This window comes from Ambystoma mexicanum, chromosome 5q (genome assembly GCF_040938575.1).
Source record: "Ambystoma mexicanum isolate Mex_15411 chromosome 5q, UKY_AmexF1_1, whole genome shotgun sequence".
Lineage (NCBI taxonomy): Eukaryota > Metazoa > Chordata > Amphibia > Caudata > Ambystomatidae > Ambystoma > Ambystoma mexicanum.
In genome coordinates, this window is record NC_090933.1 from 214125904 (window position 1) to 214137982 (window position 12079).

Below are 12079 nucleotides of genomic sequence, written 5' to 3' on the forward strand. Positions count from 1 at the left end.
GCTTCTGTGCTCTTCCATGCTTGTGCTAAGAAAGCTATGGTGAGCCATGTATGAGAGCCCTTTTAATCTCTTCCTCTGGTGTCCCAAATAACACGCTCAGCGAACTTCGTGTCATCTGTCTTTCATCTTCTTGCTGATGGATGTTATCCATCAGCGGTGATTATTGGATACTGAGGCTTGAGCCTCATTACTCAATGTGGTCGTGGGTTGGGATTCTTCATGGTCTGTGTGGACTTGTCACAGTAGGGCTGCTTTCACAGGGTGCCGTGGGTAGCGATCAAAAGGGTTTGCAGTGAGTCTTCTGATCAGAGGGTTTGGGTTCTGACCCAGTCCTTGGCAGATGTTCTTACTCAGCTTCGTCCAACATCTCCATGTCATTGATTGACCCGACTTCCTTTATCCAAGAAAGTACTTCCGCCCGGTATTGCTGAATTACTCAACACAACCACCACAAATAGTCAGTGCCCCTTTCACTGCATCCCCCAACACAAATGCCACGTTTTTTATTTTAAAGTTGCAGCCTTACATGTGCAGATGCTTCCATCATATTCAACCACAGCCTGAAATGCCCAAGTAGTGGTATTTTAGGACTCCGATGCATCATTCAGCCACCAAATGTCACTTGCAGCTTTAGCTTTCTAGTTTTGGCCATAATATGGCATGCAAAGCCTCAAATACCACAGTTATAACAGTTATTGTGTGCAGGGTACAGTTGCCAACTTTAAGGTGCAGCACTCTCCTGTCAGATTGATGCCAAGTAGAGCATCAAACACCTCTGTAATACCACCCTATTCCAGTTAATGACTGGATATTATGATTTCCATTTGTATATAGCACTTCATGCAATATTCTGTAATAATGGGTGTTGTTGTCACCTCATTGTATGAGATACTCAACTTTTCAACCTTCAAAAGTCAAAGTCCATAAGGGTTGTTATTGCGCGTCTATAGTTCCCAGTATATGAACTTTAAAAAGAATAACGGCTTAGCCGGCCCTGCCTTGGGATTCCAACTTGCTATGGGTAAACTGGCCCCATATGGGAGGTGAATACTTCTGAGATATCCCCTCCATCCCTTATCTCAGATGTAGACGGCCTCACACATGCATTTGTTACCATCCGATTTCCAAGTGAGGCCTCAAATGCCACCCAGTGGCAGTTAATTCTTCATAGGCATGACACTTGTCTAATTTACCTTAAAATGCATGGTATTACAATCTTTTTCTAAGAGAAGTTGTCCAAACCCTGCTAAAAATCCCACCACATTTGTCAGTGTTACTGGCTCAGAGTACTTTATACCTTTTCATAATCATTTGCTCTAGAAGAACACCCAAACTCCCTACAAATAGATTTTTACATCCGTTTATGTATTATAGTACCTGTGTGTTTTTACAATGCAATGCACCATTTGGCATGAATGGAAAACAAAATGTCTTCTGCAAAACCACAATACTCCTCATGATGTAATATTTAAATCACTTCGGGCCTCATCACGAGTTGACTGTACCCTGGCAGTAATACCGCTCGAATGTAATAGCCTTAGCACCCGCCAGATCATGCGTTTGGTAAATCCCCATTCCCTATTGGGCCCATTGGATCCAATGGGGCATTTTCGGCGTTAATACTGCAGGCTAATACAGCCGGCGGTAATACCGCCGAAAAAAGGGCGCTAAATGGGATTTCACCTCCAGTAAAAAGCTGGAGGTAAAACCGCATATTTAGCCGCAACTCATGAAAGGGCCAGCCCTTAAATGCAGTGGTAATACTGTTACCGCCTCACTTAAGGGCTACAGCCCAACTCGTGATGAGGCCCTTCATGTTTTATCAATATGATTTGCACACAATGCCTTTTCAACATTAACACATTCTTTTCGGGCACTTCGAACCCCCCACTGTCAGCAAAATTGACATATTAGTGTTTTGAAGGGCTTGAGCTTTGGGCAGTGAACAATACAGCCTTTGGACAAAAATGAAACTGAACCTTGGGCCCCCCCTGGAAAATGTTTGTGAGCACCCCTGCATTACACCATAGTCATGAGGTAAGGGACCCCAGAAATCCTGTGCCTAGAATAGACCAGCAAGAAGGGGTCTGGTCACTTTAAAGCCTGCATAACCAGAAAGAGATGAGGCAGTCCTCTTGAACTATACGAACTATGCCACTTGCCCCAGAAGCTGTGAAAGCAAAACTCTACATTAATATGGCGTTGATTCCATTTCTCCCCCCCCCCCCCATTCCAAGGGCTGGAACAGGGGGGTAATGGCCGGCAGGCCAAGTTATCGGCCTCAGCGAAGTGAGCCGTTGCTCCCCCCTCATTCCCCCCCCCTGTCCCAGCGCTTGGAACAGGGGATTACGGCTATTAGTACCCCCAAGTTGCCAAAGCAGTAGCCCGGTGCAGTCAAAAAAGATTTTCATTCATAGCACCGGACGCCTGCCGCTTCCCGTTGTACTAAGGTAAATCCTTTTCCAAAATGTCCACCATGGAAAGGGAAGCTGGGCTCTGTGCGGAGCCCCTCTTGCCTTTCCATGGCAGTCTGCATGATCCGAGAGGAAGGAGTGGTGGCTGCGGGGAGTGCCGCTGCTGCAGAGATACAGTAAGTTGGAGGCTCGAGGGGGGGGGGGGATAAAATAACAGGATGGGGAGTGAGGGGAAGATGGTGGCGGGGGGAGCCTGCTGTCGGGGTAGGATGGAACGGGGTCTTTCACCAGCGGTTCAAGCCTGTGTTCCTAGCCACCTGATTGGCTGGCTCCCCCCCGCAAGGGTGCTAATAATAGTTATCATTGTTACTTAATGTGATACTTTTAACTTGAGAGGGATGAAGGGCTGAGTTTGCTTTGACCGTATTCAAACCCGTGACTACATTTTGCACCCCAATTTCTGAAGGGGGCAATTTATTCTGAGTTAGCAAGCCTAATCATGGCGTGGAATTCTAAGTTGTGTTATCCCCTCCTATTGTGCCAAATTAAACAAATGGAGGCATTGTTAAGTAGTCTTCCTACTCCTGTTACTATGGTAAATCCCCAAAATGCATCCATCTGAGAAATTAGTTTTATTTTATTGGCAAGATACAGGGGCACAAAGAGGTTACGGACTTGCCTGACTTACCCCGGCCTTAAACCTGCAGGGTGCTGTTTGATTCAGAGAAGTTACTTGAGTAATCTTGCTTACTCCTGCCTTACTAGGAGTAAATCAGTTACTCATAGTAACCTCTTTTGGAATAAAACAGCCCTGTGAAGGTTTAAACAGAGAGTAAGTCAGAATAACCTCTTTGTGAATCGGCCCCATGGTATTCTGTATGGCGATATGCAATTTTGGCTAAAACAGAATTGTTACCCACAAATATCCAGATAGAATGAGAATGCGGGTGTGACCGCATTAGTGTGCTTGATTGCACACAGAAATCTGCATAAGTTACTGTATTAGTGAACATTGTCCGTAATTCTCTATCGAGGAGGGACCGAAACTAATATCGCTTCAACAGGCATTAACCCATCAAGAGATGGGAGGTGCAGTTACGTAAGTGCCATTTCCATATGCCTGGTCAAAATATTTGACATTGTGATGAATACTTGTGCCTGCAAGTCTTTTCCCGCCTTCTGACTTTCATTTATAATTATTCAAGCTCCCAAATGGACAGAAAATACCTTTACCACCAGTGATTCTGGCAGAAATTGGAAGTGACCCAAAAAAGCCAACCGTCTGTTTTTATGGTCATTTAGATGTACAACCTGCCAAAATGGAAGATGGCTGGGCTACGGAACCATATACACTAGAGGACAAAAATGGTAAGATTTTGCACCTTGCTTTCTGTGTCCTTTGCTGCAGAAGAAACTGTGACTTACTACTGATCTGTGACCTTTCTGCCCTTGTTATGTGAATAGGCTGTAAGCTCAGGTAAGTGGACTTAAGCACCCTTGTTCCAATAATGTTGGCCTCGCTCTTTAAGAAAAACTGGTGGGTGGGGTGTTAGTGTGATAAAGGGAAGGCAGAAGGTGAAGCCTGTGTTTGCAGGTCGGAAGGACCTGCTACCTGTTTGCCAAAATGAAACCTCCGTGTTCTTGGGAGAGGGGTATACACTGGGGCAGTTTTAGATAGAGTTGAGTTTTAGATAGAGTTGAAAGTTGACACATTTTTGTTTTTCCTTCTAAGCCATATCTGGGTTAGCTAGGTTGCTGTATGTTATACTATTGAGCCGGTTTATGGTACCGACTATGGGCCTCATTCCAAGTTTGGGTATTCCAGCACCCCACCACCAAAAAATGCTGATATTACAGACACCGGCGTTACCGGTGGCAGTAATATCAGCAATTTCCCCATGGAATGGGCAATTACCACCATTGCCGGCACTTGAAATATGCCAGTAATTCTGGCATTAGTAGAGCCAGTAACGGTGTTACCGTTTTGGTAGTATCCCGCCGGATTTACCAACAGGATACCACCGACATTGTAATGAGGCCTTATGAGTTGTGTACACTGTTATTATGCTGGCTATAGCACTTGAAATAAAAAGGGGACTAACCTTGCCAATTGGTTTGATAGATACCAAATCTGTCAGAGTAGGATGGCTAAGTGTTTAATGACACTTTTACAGTCCTGGGATTACATTTTGCAAATAAGTGTTATTGGGGCCTTCAGTCCAACTGCTTCCCTCAAAACAAATATCAAGCCTGAAACTCGTGGAATGCAGTGGTTTTTAAAATGAAAGCACAGTGAATAAAAAGCAATGTCCTGATGACCTGGATGTGTGATCGGGAAAACAAAAACTTCCCTTAAGCAAAGTCAATTTCATTCAACGACTATACCCACGGGTGTTTTGATACTGCTATAATTTGCCCAACTTTAGAGAAATCAGTTCCAAGCTCAAGGACACACTCCCTAAGCTACGGAGACCCATGCCTGATCTAGTCTTGTATGCTTGCCGGTTTTACGACCATGGAATTATCTGTGTATGCAATAAAATGACAAATCATTGTCTCCTGGCAGAGTATTCCATTGCTTAATATTTAATATTACACATTCACTAGGAATCAACACTTTTTTATTATCCAGAGAGTTTAAACACTTTACCAAGGGTTTTCTCATTCCATAAATCACACACTGAGGAGACAGGAAATCTGGGTCCTGCATAGGGAGCCCTAAATAGTCCAAGCCAAGATGGTGGAGAGTCAGATGAAGGCTTTGTCTGAGCCTCTAAACCAAATGTGAAGAGAGATGAACCCAGGAGTAACAGCCAGTGCAAATTCTCCTCTAATTACAAGACAGTTAGCCCAAACCAGGAGGGAGAGGGAGAAGTGTAATGTCAGCCAGTATGCATTGCTAAAAGAGTTTGTGGCAAGTGGTTGGAGAATATTTGAGTTATACCAGGAGCATTAAAAAGGTATTGCAGGTAAGGGGAGTGTAGAGACAGCACGCGGGAATAACATCAGATAGGGAAGGTGATACAGCAGAGGTGGCAGTCGTAACATCTGAGGAGGTAGCGAAAGGAGGCGTGGAGGAACCCGTAGGAGAGAGTAAGATCATAAGGGGAGGATGTGAAAGAAGGAGCAGAGGAGGAGGAAACATATCTGACAAGGTGGCAAATGGGGGTGGGCAAGAATTGTTAATTCCGTTACGTGGGATAATTGGCAGATTCCTTGAGAATTTCACCTAATCTGCCAATGTCATCCTCAGAGCAGAATTGGCCGTTTGGGGCTCTTTCCCATGCGAAATTTAATATTTTGCACAATTTTGTTTGTGTTTCCGGCACACCAAAACGAAATTTAGTTTAAAAAACAGATTTCTGCCAGAAGAACTCCAAAAGTGTGGAAAAAGGTGGAATTTCACCCCACCAGTGGAATGCAATTGTTGGCAAATTTCAAGAAAATGAGCAGCATGATGGAATAATATTGGAAGAGAGAGTGGTGAAACGAGGAGCACAGCAGCAGGACTAGATGAGATTGGAGGAGAACAATGTAAAAGGAGTAGAGGAGCTGGAGGAAGGAAACGATCAGAGCAGGTGATGGGGAAGAGAAGACGGACCAGGTGGAGAGTGAGCCTGTATTCAGACTGAGTAGGAAGGTTATGGCAGGTCAGAAAGGCCCTAGCCAGGACCAGGAGGAGGGAGAACGAAAGCCTAAATAAAAAGGCCAGAGGATGGACACTCGGGGAGACTAAGGGGGCCTGGGGGTGAAGGGGTTAGGCTAGACCATGCAATTTGTAGGAGTGGGAGAATCCGTCCTGGTGTTGAACATGGGGCAAGAAAAACAGAGGCCACTATTCCTGGCCGCGTTCACCCTAGCGGAGAATTTGCAGCTGGACCACCAGTGCATTAAACTAACAGGCTCACGTGGAGACCTTTGGTAGAACCAAGATTAGCAACTGGGGTCAGGAACACCTGAGAAACCTGTAACAGTCTGACTTTCTTTTGGGGGTTTGTGAATCCCCGGGACACCCACAATGCCATTGAGTTTATCATGCCCTCAGTGTGAGATGTTCTCAGACTGAGGGTGAGAGACTTGTCTTGGTTTCATCCCTTTTGTTCAAATTTCTATATCAATCAAAGCCTGTGAAATATCCGTTATAAACCAGTCATTTGTGCGTCCCATGTGGACCTCCTGACAGCAGTAACAAGAGGAGGTATCTGCAAATATTGGCTGTTTTTACTGCCTACCAAATTAGGGGTTCAGGGCTATTGACTGCATGCAGTATTTGTAGATTTGTCGGAATTCTATGTGCTTCAAATACCACCTGATTATGATATCCAATACTTCATAAAAACTCTTCCAATGTTTTTTACTTCACCATAGAGAGAGAAAGTAAACATTGTAAAAGCTGCCTGATGTTTTGTAGACATTATTACCTTATGTAAACGTTTAAGACCTTATCTGAAAGAGAGCAAGCAATTCCTTGCACACAGTGGAAACAATTATTCCCAGAGGACCTCATGTGTGAAAAGGTGGACATCTCTAACTCACCCGCTTTCCAGTGGAATGAGAAGTGCATGAAGGGTGAAAATTACCCTTTTCTGCATTTTAAAGAGTTGTACATGTTACAGATAGTTTCAATAACACACCGGCTCCCAGAGATGGTTCAAGGTTTTTTATTTTCAGTTCTGCAATGACCCTAATGGGCCATCCTTCCATCTCTAACCTGGGAAGGTTGGTCATACCCTAACCAAGGTCTCACTCGATCAGTAACCTCCATCAAAAATGTATTTGTCGTCTGGTGATGGCCTAAAAGCTAATGCCTTCTCTCTCTAAACTTCCCAGGGAGCAATCTAGGTGTCCTTATCCATGATTTCACCACAGGAATGACTTGATGTATATGCATTTCAGACAGTCGGGGTTTCACATTCGCTGGTCATTCCGCATCGTTGTATTCCTTGCCCTACCTCTATCACTCACACTCTTCTTTCTACTCTCCTGTGTCCAACTCCACCTGTCGTCTCACCTCTCTCCCTCATTCTCCCTATACTGTCCCTTCAATGGTCTTTACTCCCACTCCCTCCTAATGGCTTCCTTCCACCCCTTAATCCTACTGCCTACCACTAATCTCCCCTCTGCACACTATCAATACTCTCCACACTACTACATCACTTCAACACGACCACTGCTCTCTTCTCTCCACACTACGACTACTCGTGACAAAGCCAATATCCTGCCTTGTCAAGAGGGGATGGGGACCCCCCCTTAGCAAAGGGTGGGATTCCTACCAAGGAGGTAGAAAACCAATGGGGCAATTAAGCTTGAACAAGCAGCATTTGTCAATGAAATAGAAGGAAATATTTGCAAGAAGAATTAAGATGCACTTTATCTGCTGTGGGCGGTCGTTCAAAGAACGCCCCTACTCCCCAGGTGTCCTTCAAATAATTCAACAAGACCACAACTACACAGGGCTGAACCAAAATAATTTGCCAAGAGAACTGTACTTTAATCAAAAAAGAAAAGCTGACGCGTGTTTCTTCCTCAGTCTTTTTCCAGGCAGAAGAGATTATTATAGTCCCAGCCATACGGTGGGTGATTGTTATGAAACTGCAGCGTTCTCAAAATAAACCCGACCGTGTGGTAAAATTGGTATTATCTGATTCATAGTCTGCCCTTTGGCATTTCAGTGCATACCCCGAGAGATGGGACTATAATAATCTGCTTTACCTACCAAGGAGAAATCCAGAACCAGTCCTACCCCAGAGGTAGATGGTGAACGTTGAAAGGGTCCCAGTTCCTGTCCATCCTACCCCCAATTGTGCCAGCATTTGTCTTTGTAGTACAAACCTGTCTCACACCAGCTGTTGAATGCTTAATGGGAAGAGCTGACAGTGCAAGAGAGCAGAGAAGTTGCGCACGGTTTACACGGATGCAAAGCAGAACATTTACTGCGCCAGAGCATTAGCAACCCACTCCCCTGCACAAGGGACAATCCTGAGAACACCAAAGGAGCGCAGACCCCACCAGAACTGGACATACCCTGGCAAGGTCAAAGCTGCCCAGTATGATTTGAGACACTCTGCTTCCTGGAACGACATCACTATGATGCGGCGGGCTGCATGGAGAAAGTGGGTGGGATTTAAAGCCACTGCTTGTCAACTTTGCTGATCATAACACATCCAGGGAGGGGAAGGAAGGGCAGGATTAACCATGGTAAGAGAACCAATGGTAGGAGGATAAAGGGCTAACAGAAAACAGGAAGTTGTGGGTGAGGTCGGAGACAGATGTGATGGACCAGGAGATCAGCAGAAGGAAGATGGGAGCAGTGATTTCTGAATAAAGTGATGTATTGGTTAGTAAGTGCAAATGGTACTGCATTGGGAGTGTGTGTGATAGTGTGCCGAGTACATTTAGGATGGTTAGTGTAAGGAGTGTTTGAAGCAGGTGGTACTGGGTGAAAGGTGAGTGTTTGAGTAGTTATTTACAAGGAGGAGTACTCGCATGTGAGGAGTAGTAGCATGGAGTGGGCAGTAGAGAAGCAGTGTGGAAGGTTGGGTGGAAAGAAGTAGGTGGGCGGAGTAATACCTAAAGAAGTTAGTAAAGTTTAGAAGAAGTGAGTGACATTGGAGGGATAGAAACAAAGAAGGGAGAGAAACAAGGTGTATAGAGATTCGGCGAGAAGTGTAGCAAGAACACAGGAAAGGAAATGGAGAGAGAAGGTGTGGCCCCTTACAACTGAGTGTCTGAAAGGCACTTTCCATATCCCTTTAGAACACTAAATGTGTTAGCGCCCTTAAGCCTTAGGGTCAGTGGATTTGCACTATATAAATATAATAATAACTAACTGGATAAAGTAGGGACAGTTGGGAGGCCCTAAGGGAGCCTCGTCAGATGGCCTTTAGGGTACCATTGTGAGTACAAGTTATCCTTTAGACAGTCAGGGTCAATATTCAATTGCACTAACCTTTGTTTAGGGGCGTGTGGCTTTGGGAGGAGAGGGAGGAGAATATAGGCAGACGGAATTCTGGAGGTTAGTGTGAAACAAAACACAATGGGTGGACATACCGTTGCTAGGTAATGGATGCGTCTCTGGCGAAACCAGGAAATGCTTGCTGCAGTTCACATGAGGCCAGGAAGAGATGCCATAGCGGACAGCTAGAAAGGGAAAGCAAGAGTTAGTGATCATAGAATACCAAGGAAGGCAAGTTATAGTTCTAGATTTCACTTATGGAGCATCCTGCTTGAAGAGTAGCGACGCGCTGCTGCTGACTTCAGCTATGCTTTCTGCATACTCCAAGGGGTGTGGCCGCGGACAGAAGTGGCGAAAATGCTGTAACATACCCTGCAGAACAGACCACCATCTTAGTGGAGACCCCAGTAACCAAGGTGTTACACATAAGGGATAAACACTCAAGGCATCCAGGGGACAAATGAGTTGTAAATGTAGTAAACCTAACACAAGGAGGAGTCCCCCAAATGAACCATTAAGCAACTGATTCAAAAGCCTAGTCAACCTGGCCATAGTCAATGGGTTTCTAATTTGCCTCAAAGAACAGCGCACACAAAGTAGTATTTTCTTTTTTAATTTTTTAAAAAAAAAATTTATATCAGAAAATACATAATTTATTGCATAGGCCATGGGTCCTACAACCTTTAAATGCTAGTTAAGCTTGTTAATTATAATCCAAGTAAAACAAGACATATATACAAAACAATTCATAGAAGCACTATTAATGCCTATCCCCTACCTTAGACAAATCGCATGTAGACCATAACTCATTCACAATGTCATCTCTTCCATACTTGGGCGAGATGAAGTGAGGAAAAAAGGGGGGCCACAAATCACCAAGGTACAGACCAAAATAACACTGTACAATGATACAATTTGAGGAAGCACAGACAAGGACTATCTTACTGGCCCTATCTGTCTAATAAATCAGTCATCCTCAATTGAACAGTGCCACTTAGCCTAAACTTTAAAAATCATTGTTCAAGACTGAAAAAACATCCCGGGTCCTGTTTAGGCTAAGTGGCACTGGTCAATTGAGGATGACTGATTAATGGTGAGTACAATAGTCCTTGTCTGTGCTTCCTCAAATTGTATCATTGTACAGTGTTATTTTTGTCTGTAATTTCACTTATCTATAAAATTGGTGGTTTGTTCCGCCCCTCCCCTTTTCTCCCCCCCCCCCACTTCATCTCGCATAATTCACAAGTTTGGAAGAGATGACAATATTGTGAATGAGTTGTGGTCTACATGCGATTTTCTTTTTTTTTTTTTTTTTTTTTTTTTTTGTCTAAGGTGGGATATAGGCATTAATAGTGCTTGTACGAATATTTGTTTATGTATTATGTCTTGTTTTACCTGGATTTTTTACAGCCTTAACTAGCATTTTTAAGGTTGTAGTTGTAGGACCCATGGCCTACGCAATAAATTATGTATTTTCTAATATAACAAATACTACACGTGTGTGTGTTGTTCTTTGAGGCAAATTGGAAACCCATTGAATATGGCCAAGTTTATGCAAAAACTAGGCTTTTGAATCAGTTGCTTAATGGTTAATTTGGGGGACTCCCCTTTGCGTGCCCAGTAACCAAGGCAACATGAGGCCAACCCCCAGTTTGCCAGGATGCAGACAGTGGAACCGACGGACCAGCTGATCTGCATGGACCAAGGATGCAGTTTCCCAAGTCTGGTCAGCTACAGAATAGACCTGCCAGTCCACCAAGTACTGGAGTCGATCCTGGAAATAATGGGAATCACAAATTCCTGATACCTCATACTCCGGACCCGTGTTGGTCCGTACAGGAGGCGGCCTAGAAACCCGGTTTCTGTTGAAACGGTCCAGTACATCTGGCTTAAGTTGAGAGACGTGGAAGATAGGATGCAAATAAGACCAGGAAGGAGGTACCTGAAACCGGACCGCTGCAGGTTCTTTCAACTCCACAATCTTCAAGGGTCTGAAATAGCACGGGGACAGCTTGGATGGGACTAAGTGTCTGGGGAGAAACTGAGAGGCCAACCGCACCTTGTCCTCTGCACAAAAAAACTGGGGGTTCGATGGCAGTCCGCCAAGCGTTTCACTTGATCCTGCGAGTCCTGTAGAGTTCCACGGGCCGGTTTATGTCCTGAATGTATCTGAGACCAGGTCGTCAATGTCTGGGAAGTGGGTTGTGGTTGGCACAGACACAGGGAAGCCAACAGAAGAATGGACTTCTTCAAGGCAGAATGCGTAGCATTGTTATCCGCAGATTCGGCAAGGCAAAGTATCTCAGCCCAATTGTCCTGGGTGGCTGAGCTGAAGCAGTGCAGATACCCTTCCAGTGTCTGATTCAGATGCTCTGACTGTTTGAGGATGAAATGCTGAACTTGGAGTTGTGTTAATATTCAGAATCGAGCACACCTGCTGCCAATACTGGAAAGTGTATTGGGATCCTCTATCCGACACGATTGAATCCGGTAAATCATGTCAGCAGAATATCTGCATCACAAAGTGATGAGCCATTTGTGCAGCTGCGGGAACATTTGGGAGAGATTAACTGACAATTTCTTAAAATAATAGACTACCATAATCGCTGTGATGCCTTTCGATGGAGGAAGATCCACAATGAAATCATGGAATCATCTGCCAGGGACGGTCAGGGATCTTCATTCTGATCAGACCCTCCCCCCACCCCCC

At 44.7% G+C, this 12079-nt stretch overlaps 1 protein-coding gene across 1 annotated transcript in view; it reads left to right on the forward strand.

Annotated features, from left to right (window-relative positions):
• The window catches only part of LOC138497337 (cytosolic non-specific dipeptidase-like), a 114342-nt gene that overhangs the window by 35081 nt on the left and 67182 nt on the right, over positions 1-12079 (forward strand). The window contains exon 5 of the mRNA XM_069620734.1: positions 3620-3782. Within this exon, the coding sequence (XP_069476835.1) occupies positions 3620-3782 (163 nt within the window). The remainder of the gene's footprint in view (positions 1-3619; positions 3783-12079) is intronic.